The 12,207-nt window shown below is 46.5% G+C and overlaps 4 protein-coding genes across 4 annotated transcripts; 1 reads left to right on the top strand and 3 right to left on the bottom strand.

Annotated features, from left to right (window-relative positions):
- Positions 1-471: 471 nt before the first annotated feature.
- AGABI2DRAFT_187731 (hypothetical protein) lies at positions 472-2,276 on the bottom strand (the record flags this gene model as incomplete). The annotated part of the gene is made up of 5 exons (XM_006455260.1): positions 472-616; positions 671-1,557; positions 1,611-1,835; positions 1,886-1,995; positions 2,044-2,276. 4 exons carry the CDS (start codon positions 2,274-2,276, stop codon positions 686-688), a joined length of 1,440 nt encoding a protein of 479 aa, XP_006455323.1. The 3' UTR covers positions 472-616; positions 671-685.
- Positions 2,277-4,152: 1,876 nt separating this feature from the next.
- AGABI2DRAFT_180452 (hypothetical protein) lies at positions 4,153-5,877 on the top strand (the record flags this gene model as incomplete). Its single annotated transcript, XM_006455259.1, has 10 exons — positions 4,153-4,384; positions 4,570-4,699; positions 4,758-4,811; positions 4,969-5,100; positions 5,160-5,261; positions 5,314-5,346; positions 5,404-5,463; positions 5,495-5,542; positions 5,601-5,716; positions 5,770-5,877. Exons 1-10 carry the CDS (start codon positions 4,334-4,336, stop codon positions 5,875-5,877), a joined length of 834 nt encoding a protein of 277 aa, XP_006455322.1. The 5' UTR covers positions 4,153-4,333.
- A 225-nt stretch (positions 5,878-6,102) lies between these two features.
- AGABI2DRAFT_180451 (hypothetical protein) lies at positions 6,103-9,218 on the bottom strand (the record flags this gene model as incomplete). Its single annotated transcript, XM_006455258.1, has 7 exons — positions 6,103-6,906; positions 6,967-7,131; positions 7,184-7,587; positions 7,644-7,657; positions 7,720-8,054; positions 8,118-8,668; positions 8,718-9,218. The coding sequence occupies 7 exons, from the start codon at positions 9,216-9,218 to the stop codon at positions 6,234-6,236; spliced, it is 2,643 nt and encodes an 880-aa protein (XP_006455321.1). The 3' UTR covers positions 6,103-6,233.
- Positions 9,219-10,748: 1,530 nt separating this feature from the next.
- Positions 10,749-11,086, bottom strand: AGABI2DRAFT_121251 (hypothetical protein; the record flags this gene model as incomplete). The annotated part of the gene is made up of 2 exons (XM_006455257.1): positions 10,749-10,932; positions 10,989-11,086. The coding sequence occupies 2 exons, from the start codon at positions 11,084-11,086 to the stop codon at positions 10,749-10,751; spliced, it is 282 nt and encodes a 93-aa protein (XP_006455320.1).
- Positions 11,087-12,207: the final 1,121 nt, after the last annotated feature.

The following is a 12,207-nucleotide window of genomic DNA, read 5'->3' as shown; positions in this document are numbered from 1 at the left end:
AAGAGCCTCACATGCGACCCCTCTCGTCCCTCCACAATGGCTATTCTTTCTCCGAACATCCGTAGCACCGCCTCTATCCCAAAATCTTCTTCTGTCGAAATTTTGAGTGCGAGATTGCCACTCTTCTCGACAAGGATACAACAGCTGCCTCAGTCGCATCCCTCAGAGGCAGGTCAACCTTGAACTCGTCAACGAGCAATACAGGAATAGGTCAATTCTTACAGCACTCCAGACACCTTATCCACTCTCAGTCTCAATCTCGGTGGATTCACTGCTGGTGTTTATTTAAAAATAAAAAAGCCAGCAGAAGAAGTAATCATATCATCATTGTTCTACGAAATCACTCGTACAGTGTCATACCTTATGATAATATCGAAACGTATTTTCGACTCAAGAAAAATCAGCGGTCTCGAAACTCACTACTACGTGCGCATGAGAAAGAATAGGAGCGTCGCCAAAACATCGGAGCAGCGTCTCCTGAGCGTAAAGCGACGTGAGGAACGCTGCTCAGCGATATCCCGAGAAACATCAGGTCTCCGCCGATTCAGGGGAGAGGAAGGCAGTCATCTATAGCGAAATTATCGCGCATGAATCCAAAAATCGGGTATTTTGATTTCTGAGGTGGAGATGAGATACCAGAGAGTGAAAGCATACGGGAATGTTCACTTACCACGCTGCTTTGTCTTTACCCGCCCCTAGGGGGACCGCCTCTTCCTCTACCGCCTCTACCTCCACGTCTACCACCACGACCGACATTGAATATGTTTGGAACACTGGGACCTTCCCCTTGTTGCATTGTGAGTGTGCTTGAACCATTGGCATCCGGAATGACAGAAGGAGAGGCAGCGTTCCCGGATGGACCTTCCTTCCGATGACGTGACCTCCTTGGAGACACGGGTGCTGGTACTGGTTTATCTTGAGCATTGGGCTCTTGTGCAAATGCAGTAGCAGTGGCGGGCTCTTTCCCCTTTTCTTTTCGCTTTCGTTCACCGTTGACACCGACACCGTTCAGAGCGGCCTCGAAATGTCTAGAACCTAGGCCCAGAACCGGTCTTCCGCGTCGTGGAGGTGCCGTGGAAGTAGGCACAGAAGGTGGTATTTGGTGAGGAGAGTTAGCCACTGGGGTTGTATCCTTGGGTGACGTTGAGGGAACAGGGGCAGTGGGTGGCACCGGAGTAGCCTCAGTAGGCCCCTTCGAAGCATGCCGGACGCGACCAGGCCGACCTGACGGCTTAGTGGGTGGCACCAAGTTAGGTTTGCCAGTCAAACTTCCGCTAGCGTTGGGTTTGGTTTGAATTTGAATCTGTTTTGAAGGCGCTGGCGATGGCGCTCCTTTCTTCGGTTTCTTGCCGACCGATGGTGGAGGAACTTCGGCTCGAGCGATCTTTCTCTTCTCTTCCTTCCGAAGAGCGTGTGGGTTCGGAGCATTCATGAGGTCCTTGTAATGAGGGTGATTCCTGATAATAGCCTCCTTGTCTTTCTGAGCCTGTCTCTCGGCCTTAAGAGCCTCAAGAAGAGGCGTTGTCTTCGGTGGGGAGGCAGGACGAGTGGACGCGACTGGTGGATAGGTCAACAAATATATCAGGCTCGCCTTAAAGAAAGGACTGCACCCAGGGTCTCGATTGTGACTGGTTCCGCATTCGACTGTACGTTCAATGACTCAACGAAGGAAATATAATCTTCGTCTAGGTGGGCGTTAGAGATAGAGAACATTGCATATCGAACACGCAGGGCTTGACCTTTTTCAATTGTCGCATTGCGAGAGTCGGGTTTCTTCTTCTCTCCCGGAACTTTTTGGTATGGTGCGAACTCGACAACGGCATACGACTCATTCCCTGGAAGGCGGGTTCAAACAACTAAATGCCTAAGTGCGTAGTTCCCCTACCGGCTTTATCAACAAACTTGTGACCATCGTATTCACGGCTGAAAAACAGCAGATGTTCTGAATCCTTGAAGGCGATATAGGCACGAGATGGGATATTCTCCTTGTTCATCCTAAGTAGATAAGCACACAGAATCATCGTACGGAAGTATAGAGTGTACCGTTTCTTCGGTTTTCCTGGGAAGTACAACTTCCACATGACAGTGTCATCTGTAACCCAGTTGGATACGCTTTGCCAGAAGATGTCCTCAGGAAGATTGGGCGGTAAGCGACGAACGACGATTTTGAGGCGCTCGCCTGGCAACTGCTTGCGTTCATGGTCCCGGTCCTTTTCCTTTTCCTTTACTTTCTTTGACTTGGATTTTGCGGGTGAAGATGGGATTGCGGTGGACATAACACGCAATCGCAACACCGCCAGAAGAGCGCATGACTGTGGTATTTAAAGCGGAGATTCAAATCCGTGATGCGGAATTTTCTCGCAACATCTCTGATTTTATTTTCTCAGTCATTACTTCCTACCAGGTGAGTTACTGTTTCTGAACTATTTCTCTCCTTCTGTGATGAACAAAAATCACATATATCAAGCTCAACAGTCTTAGGGATAATCTCCCTCTGCTGATCTCGACTTCTGCAATTCTGACTTTCCTCCTCACTCTTCAACGACTTTTCGTGACTCTGGTTCTGACCTATATATTCTCTAGGCCTCCCTCAAAAATGTCTATGCTTTTTTAATTTGATGTCGATTGCAAGAATAGAACTTATTTCTGTGCTCATAATTTGCGTCGTTGAGCTGACCACAGTCCATTCATTTGAGGAGGAACGGAGAACCATCGAAGGTGGACATCTCGAGTTACTTGATGTTGTTCCTTGATATGGCAATGCAACCTCCCCTCAAATTCGTAATATCAACAGTTCACGCGTGAGGAAGCACCGCAACTCCGGTTCACATTTTCACCAATCGTGAAAATGGGAAGGGCTTGCGGGTCATTCCTGTACAAGCACCAGCTGACGAACGACATAAGACCAACCTCAGTCGTGGACTACACAGTGGGTCGTGGACTATCTTCCACAAAATCGGCGTGCAATGAAAGTAGAAGCGGTACGGTCATCCTAGTATCCCGATCTGTTGGTGTGGGTCTGCCATTCATAAATATCTCTCTCGGATCATTTCATTAATTAAAGGCCGGTAGATTTCCCATCGGTTTGTAATATCTGCCATCCGTCACGAATTACTATGCGGACGGGCAATGACTCGGAGGACCTACAAGATCCCGGAGGTATCTGAAAATAAGATCAAGTGAGAAAGGAGGATATGCTACGCTTCATCAGACAAATAAGTGTTCTTTCTGGTTTACTTGCTAGCCGGTCGACTGCGCTAGACTGACTTATTTGCACTCAGTGTATTTTCGGAATAGCCCTGCCATTATACCTTGATCGTCGCATCGACACTATCTCATTCCCACCATCATCAACTATGACAAATTGCCCACCAAACAAATCTCCCCCTCTCGTACCATGGAAATGGCTATCAATGATCAATGACAGCTCCGTCATGCGGAATTGTCTTAGCTTCACCAGAAATACGAGGGGAAACCCCACCACTCAAAATACTCAATGCGACTGGATCTCGACCGACAATACTTTCGTCGTCAGCATTTCAGCGGGTGAAAAATCCAATTCTATCTCTACTACTATCATCTTTTTCGACAATGGTAGGCTCTTCGCGAATGGTTTTCGATGGCGTTGCTTTTACCAATCAATAACATCTATATTGCTCGCTGATCGATAATAGTAGCCGAAGCCGAGGAATTTCACGATCCTTACGGTTCAGTCACTCAGCCAGAGCAATGATAAATTGGGCTTGGGATATCTGTTTGGTCCTCGGCGAATTTCAGCCAATGATCAACAAACCAACAATCTTCCCTCCGAACAATATGATAGCCTAACCGTTATTAGTCTCGGCATGGATACAGCCAACAGCCTACTGGTCTGGAATTGCTGACATGATGGGCGTCAGTCCGACTGGCGAGAGCACGGTTGCTGCACATTTCCCAGCAACGAATGAACGGGCTGGAATGTCTATAACAATAAGCTCTTTCAAGCCTAGAACATGACACGGAGCTGTTACAAACGGAAGATAGAGGATCGATCTGGACATGTATCGGACTGTCAACTGGCAAGTTCCTAGTGCATTATCCTGATTGGGTCGCTTATTTATTCTCCCGAACCACTTACTCTCGTGTATAGTATTCTTGTCCTTTTTTGTTTGGCGCGTACGATTCGAATATGTCGCCCATGGACCCCACGTCCCAATATGTGGCGATGCAGCTATGGAGACGAACATCTCGGATGGCGATTATCAGATGCTGTGGTGACTCATATATCTATTGACGAACTTGCTATTCACCAAGAGTTACTAACCCGCATTCACCCACCTCTCACCATTCAATAATGGCATCCCCGGTGACACTAGACGCTCTGCATTTATCGGTAGTGGGCCGCGTACGTCGCATTTCGACTTATCTGGATATTCGACTGAGCTGTTCTTCTTCCCCGCAGTACATTGACAGTACGATTTTTTGTTGATCTCAAAGCCCGCAGCTAAAAGACACCTCGTAGTAGCTGCTGGTTGCCTTGTAGTATGACTTGGTACCCAAATCAAATTATGTCCCCTGAAACTTCATTAGATTTTTGATTACCTCCTTACTCTTGACCTCGAGATCAAATTCATCTGGAAGTCAAAATTCAGTCTGATGAAGACGATGTACTTTATTAACCGATACACCACCATTGTGAACTTCATACTCATATGTGTCGGTAAGTTCTCTTCTCTTCCTGTATGCTGTTGAGGTTTCCTACGCTGACAAAACGCCAGGTTGGACCACCACCGACGTAACTATTTGTCCGGGACTCATGAAAGCGGAAGGCGGTACGTTCCTGTATCCTCTCTTACAAAGCAGAGCTTGAATTCCAGTTTTGGGAACAGTCCTATATATCCTGGGGGTCTACGTCGCGGAGTGTAGGTTCTTTACCACTTTCTCTCATATCTAATCTTTTAATCTCGTTTATCTAACATGTTTCAAAAGATACATTCGCTATGCGAACCTATGTAATCTGGCAGAAAAGAAAAATCGTTTGGATACCCCTCTGCATTTTTTACGTTGGGACACTCTTTTACAATTTTTTTTCGTACTTCTCGATGTTGAATCAAGCCCAATGTAAGTCTTTTGACTAATCAAATCACTGCTAAGAAACCCGTCTTGCTAATCCGAACTAGATTTTCTTCTTCCACCCTTCAATGGGTGCTTCGCTAAATTGCCACCGGCGGAATTCACGGTGTGGGTACTAGACCTGTTATTCTTGACATCATACGATACAGGTAATTCGTGATTTCTTTCAAGAATTTTGATCTGAATAGCGGATAATCACAGCTATGGTCATCCTGGTAGGCTGGGCAGCGATTGGTAAACATTGCATGTGATCTCCGATGTATATTCTGATATTGATGATATTATTGGCAGATATGTGGAGAAGCGACACCAAGGTCCGGTCTGATTTGTTCAGGGTGTTATTTTGCGAAGGTGAGAATTGCAGGACTACAAATTGCATTAGCTGACAGGCCTCAAATTAAAGGAGTGCTTTTTTATATCTATATGCTGGGTGAGTCATTGTACTGCACAATTGCTATTTATTCGTTACTTAATTAGTGTGTTCCCAGCATTTTCTGCTGCCGCGCTGGCAACAGTCAGCATTGTGCGTATCAGTTTTTCTTTCGTCAAAATCGTCGCTAAACAATTCGCTCAAGGTCAAATCCAATCCTTACCTCTTTATGTTGTAAGCAATCATCCAATCTTATCGTCAACTCAATTTCCTTATGTTTGACCTAGCATGTCACGCTGTGTGAGGTCAATTCTTGCCTCCAGAGTCGTCCTTCACATCCGCGAGATGGTTCATCATCAAGTGGAATGTCCTACATTAACTTGGAGACTTGGTAGTCTTCCGTGATTCCTTCTATACGGCTTACTAGCGCCTCTGCTTGGCTAGCCGCGTCTGGGTTTCTTCTTTTTTTAAGTTCGGTATAATACATTATTTCACTGTATTCAGCCTCTTCGACCTTTCCTTTAGCTGCATAGCTCATCAGTCAGATTCATACACTAAATACCTCGTAGTACCGGATTTCAATCTACAAGTCGGCTACATTGAGAAGGGTTCCGAGGAGAAGCATGCCAACCCGAGTTCAATTCGAATCGTTCTAGAATAAATCATGTAACAATGATCATGTTTTATACAGATATATTACACGTCTAACTCAAGCTACGCGTACAGACAAGGGCGCAATCAATCTTCTAACCTAAGCAGGAACAAGTGTAAGCTGTCCTTGACCGGATGAAAGAGGAATGACGAATGCTCCAGCATCGACGGAGACATTGCCAGAGGGCTTCAAACCGTTAAAGCCAGAAATCATAGCTTTCTGCTCCACCAGAAGACGGCCCTGAGGGGCAGCAGCCGCAGAACTTACACCATCAGGAGCAGCCGTAATAGTCACTTCAACCTGCTTTGTGCTTGGATCGAATGCCACAGTCGAGAATGCACCAGCGTCCAAAGTCAGCAAAGTTCCAAGCGGCGCCAAATAAACGCGACGTCGAATAGAATCCTTCACTTCCACTCGGATAGCTGGCGACTTCGCAACAATATTTCCTCCGAAGGCTTGCCAGCCGAAATCAGGATGATCGATTATGAATGTTCCCATTCCCATGGCATGACCTGAAAAGTTCGGGCCATAGTCTCCAGAGTAAGCATCCCACTCGAGGGTATCGGCGAAAGCGTGGAAAGACGCCGAGGCGAAACCCTCCTGGTCAATATTGGATAACGGACCGCTCAGACCGCCAAAGCCAAGACGGAGAAGGAAGATATCCGATGGAGAAGACTGGAATTCGCTTATCAGAGGAAGAGAATTAAGGCCACTTCCATAATGATGAATCTGTCTTTCGTAACGCATGATTTTGCCGCCGTAGAGATTATCCCTAAGTATTAGAAAAGGTCATAAGTTATGAAGATGCACTCCGATCTGAATTATGACGAACCAGTATCGCCTGGCATTTCCGTTATAGCCCCAGTGTGGAATGAGGGGCTCATATGCAAGAATAGAGTTTAAGGTATTCGTAGCGGTTTCTGAGTCATTGAAGTAACGGGTCCAAGCATAGACACCCTCTTGACTTGTCGAATCCCATGCCAATTCAGATCCGTATCTTAAACGTCCTAGGTCAGTAGATGTCCTCCACTGTGAATGGGCTAACTCACGGGAATCGCTCTTTAGCCCATCCATTAGCTCGGTCCCTCATCGCGTCCTCCACTAAGGTTGCATTTGTCGTTAAACCTTCTCTCTTAAGGTCATCCAATAACAGCGTGAGCACAGTTTCGCCCATCAATCCGACATTTGTGAACCCAACTCTTGGTCCAGACATGGCAGACACAGTAAGGACGGCTTTGTCGATGTACCATTGCCAGTCATGAGTATGTACGAGAGCAGGGTAGTTTCGAGCCACCCGATACATAGCCCAATACGCTGCGGCAACGTGGATGTAGTCATAGCCACGGTCGTTATCAAACGACGAAGCCCGGTCCCAGGACCACCAAGTACGCCAAATAAAGTCCTCTGGGTAAGAATAATCGGGTAGTCGACTCGGTTCATAGAAGTATACGGACTGCGTTGGATATCATGACTTCAGAAGAAAGATTTTAGATTAACATGTGAAATTACCCTTTTGACAGTTCCTGTCGTAGTACGTGAGGTCAGAACAGTTGAATACCTGTACAAACCGGAATTAAGAACGTACCATCGCTGTTTTGAAGAGAACCCGAAAGAACCGTATCGACAAACTGCTCAAGTTTTGTCACCTCCGCCTGGCTGGGCTGGGCATATTGTTTCATCATCGCCGCCAGCCAGGATCCTGCACCAGCCTCATTACTGAGACCAGGTATCCAAGCTCGTGGGTCATCCTTCACAACGGCATCGATTTCACGATCATAACTGATAACAGAAGGGGAACGTGTAAAGGGATCAGACGCCTCGTCGAACCATTGAGCGGTGGTTAAGAAGTTTCCAAGGTCTGCAACAGCCTGAGTTGCCCCATGGGTAACGTAGTAATGCACTGTCTGGAGAGACCCATCGCTATATGTAATTGAGAGGCGACTACGGCCCCACGTATGAGCCGTAATATCAAAGCCCACCCACCCTGACGCTTTGGCATCAGAGTTTTCGGTCCACGACAAAGCACCAGAGGGTGTAACGCTCATATTCTGCACAGATGCTGCAGCGTTGTGGAGGAAAAGTTTACCACCTTGATCCATCGGGAGGATATATCCTGGAAGACCAACCGCAACAGGGCGCTTGGCATCCTGTAGCGTGGCTTCAATATTCCTAATAGACGACGCCATACGAAATTCGATTCCGTATGTACGCGTCTGGCCGGGCTGGAGAGTGAAAGATGTTGGGGCGTTCCAAGGAGTGGCATGCGACCATTCGTGTTGTGCCCACGCAAGAGTATGAAATTGCCACTCATACAGCCCTTCAAACGTCTGTGACTGATAAAAGGGAGCAAAGTCTGGCGATTCGACAAGGAATCTCCACCCTTCTAAAGGAGAATTACCAACAGGGATGACAACTAAAGGTGGAAGTGTTCCCAGTAAGGGAGTCACTTGAACGAATCCGGCGTCCTGTCCGATATACGGGTCGAACACGCTGCAATTCTCGTTCGTATCCTCCCTCGTCCTATCTGTAAAAATCTGAGCTGATACTCAGTAATGTTAGAGTCTCAGGTAAGCCTACACTTACATTGTTGAACTCCAGCGGAACACCAAGCGAACCAATCTCTACAGCAAAGTTTTGACTATTCTTGACATCAAAGAGGAGCTGGACCTGACCGTCGTGGTCTACCCAGCGGCGTGTGATATCCAGAAGCGATTCGGATGGGAGAGTCGGACTAAGGTTGGCAGCCGCAAGAGTATTTCCAGATACAGGCAGTGGTGTCACCTTGCGACGGATGGTCGACGAGTCGCCGGATATCCATTCTGAATGTCCAACTTGCCGAGCCCTAAATGTGATGTCCCCCAAATGATAACGATGATTGCCTTCGCGTTGAGACATTTTATCGCCAGGGATAAAATCAAAATTGGAACCAGAAGGCATCAGGGAGAAGAGCGTTTGCGAATCTTTGACCAACTGCATAGAGAAATTCGATGTCTCGAAAGAAGTGAAACCATTGCTCAACCCAAGCTGGGCATCGACAAGCCCGAAGAGAAAAGAGATTAGATAGATGGGCTGTGAGAACCTCATCAGTACTAACGCGTAACAGGTCGATCCCACAACAAGTTTTCTCGTGTCTTTAAAACCTGAATGACTTTAAGGTTGGAGTTCTGATATGCCAAGAAAACGAGAGCCTGCTGACACTTACTTCACTGACTCCATCTCTTCCTAGCGGCCTCGTGACAAGCAAGTATATGGTAGCATATATAGTGGCAAACTGTACGAAGACGATTTGAGGACCTTGGCTTCGGAAATTCAATTATTCCCTGCAACAGTCTTCTTCCTCCACAACTAGCCGAATCATCGTTCTTCTTTTGCCTCGTTGACTGGCTTCCGTATGATTCATTTCAACCACAGAAGCTTCGCTTCAATCCATGGTACTATTCTTGTAATACTTCCTTTGATGGCAGACCTTTTGTGTAAGTAGTATCCCACCATAGCGGCCCGTCAGTCGTTTTCGGGATACACGGTGAACCTGAAGTTATCATCTCGAGTGATATCTCCAAATCTATAATAGCTGCCTGGCGCACTTTGCGCTAAAAACTTTCCTGACAGTACGGGGAACGCAGAGTGTAGAATAGCACCCAACGTCAGTCGCAGAATGAATGGTTCTTTCCCAGATAATTTTCTGAATGATAACTTGGCAGGATTTGACCATGTGGAAGGAAGATTTAAGAGTAAGGCGGGAGAGGGGATCCAAGTGACTCTAGTCGTAGGCTCTGAGCCTAGTAGTTGGATTGTTTGAGTGAAACGAGGCTTAGGGACGAACGAGAAGGTGATGCGGGTTTGATGCCATCACCCGGCCATCATCCGATGCTCGCTTGCCTCTTCCACCTATCGCGACCCTCAGACGATCCTGCCGCAAACGACCCTTGAGTACTCGGGCCTTGAGGAGCCGATTGCATATGTACGTGGCATCCACGTGAGAATAGGTCGTGCCATGAATGCATGACCTGCCATGACGGAGACGGAGACGGAGACGGAGATTATAATTAATGATCCGTAACGCCTCGACGAATGTCTTTCTCTGTATGCCTCCGACGTTTCCTGTCCTTACAAAACTCGAAGGCCGACCATCACCGACACCCTCTTTATCCGGATTTCATAAAAGCGAGTATCACGTCGATTGAAAAAACCCTTGAATGTATGTAAGCTAAGTAGGCACTGACTGATCTGCCGTCTTACAAATCCGATTGTTCATCTCCGAGTTTTTTTCCTCTCTTGTATTGCTCTGGTTAGCGTGGTGACTCTATTCGGAGCCTATCATAGCTGTAGCACGCCATGCCCTGTAACACAATAATCGACGCATCGTAAGACGATTTGAGGATACCGCCTGGACTTTAACTCTATTCATGCAAACGGATTGTCAGCCGTCAATCTAGTTCTTTAAAGGAGCATCTAATGTTTATGAGTATCGGAACCCGACAAGGATATTATATCCATTGTCATCCATGACCACTTAAACGCGGAAACAAGGATTCAACTACAGCGCTATCACGCGGAATCAGAATCTGGTGTTTTATTGGTCCCACCGACACTGCAGTTAGACCCTTCATCTTTTCATTGCCCAGCCCAACATTTACTACGCGCGTCAGGTGATAACGTTGTCGACACTTCATCCCATGTGAGAGGAACAAGTTCAACTTCAGTTTGAACTTGGATGCAAATTGGTGGGTGTTGTTGAGAGAGAATGATGTCGATGGATTCGGTGGATGTACCAGAGGCGAGAGACATTTGACTCAAGCTAATTTATGGTGTTAGCCAATCCATCTGGGACGAAAAAAAACAAATCGAACTGACTCAGTGATATCAGCGGACGTATGATTCGTATCGCCTTCGTGACGCATCTCGACACCTCGAAAGACTTGTTGTTGTTGGTTGTTTTGTTTCACATCCATGGTCGTACAGTCGTCGATGGGAAGACACCGAGCCGAAGGGAGAGAGAGGTAGGAGAGAGGGAGACGAAGAAATTAGGGAGTTAACGAGAGCTGTGGTGAGTGTGTCACAAAGAGCGGGTCGTATTCTGATCTTCTATTTGTCAATCTCGTGATTTGCCGACAACATTCGTGTACGGCCATTGGTTGGTTGAGCATTTCAACCCGCTAAAAAGGAGTAATTTCGTGTTCGGGGTCATCATGATCAGCTTGAAACGCGAGTGCCGTGAGTCAACTAGTCAGGCATGTCCATGTCCGTGAAATTGTATATTCTTGTGTGTGCGAGTTGACCACAATTCTGTCAACCTTATTACCTCGAACAATGTTTTTCGACCAGAATATATCCCGAAATTAGGCGAGCGTTGAGAAGTGTGTTCGGCTCTAAAAGATGTATCAGTGTTTTTCAGGAAGCAAGTAGACCTAAGTAGACACGGCGCATTGACAATAATCTGCATCACTGAAATTCATCAACATAGGGAGATCGACACAAAAGCGAATGCGTGCTACAAAATCCCAACTTACGTTATTTAGTACACGACGGGCAGATGATTTTATCCAATTTCAATGTAATCCATGGTTACCTGTAAGGAACGTGTGCACAAAAAGAACTGTTTCATAAGTCATATACCCGTACTCTCCGGTTTTAAGTGGTTAGTTTAACCAAATAAATTCCGTGTCTTCAATCTACTTCGTAATGCAGAAATCAAACCCCACTCAACGCCGTGCGCAAAATGAAAATGAAAATTTAGCACATAGTACGCATACCAACCTCTACTCCCACAGGGGTATAATACATGACAGAAAGTTATATTAAAAACGGGATATGGATAAACCGAGAGCATCCATCCAGTGAATAGCAGTTCAATAGCGGTTTCAGCTTGTCCGACAAAATATCAGGAATGTTAAGTTTTCGTCTGGGAGAACTAGTTTTCGCGTCTTGATCTCTCCCGTCAAATTCGCCGATATAATAAACTAAAGCAATGGCAAGGCCAGAAGCATGGTAACCGAAGATCCAAATAATCTAGATCCAACCTCCTGGCAATCATTATAACAAGCCCACAAGAGGATCAGTCCAGCAGTGGAAG

Source organism: Agaricus bisporus, assembly GCF_000300575.1.
Source record: "Agaricus bisporus var. bisporus H97 unplaced genomic scaffold AGABI2scaffold_10, whole genome shotgun sequence".
In the NCBI taxonomy this organism is placed as follows: domain Eukaryota; kingdom Fungi; phylum Basidiomycota; class Agaricomycetes; order Agaricales; family Agaricaceae; genus Agaricus; species Agaricus bisporus.
The sequence above is the reverse complement of the archived record's forward strand: the minus strand, read 5'-3'. Positions and strand labels throughout refer to the sequence as shown.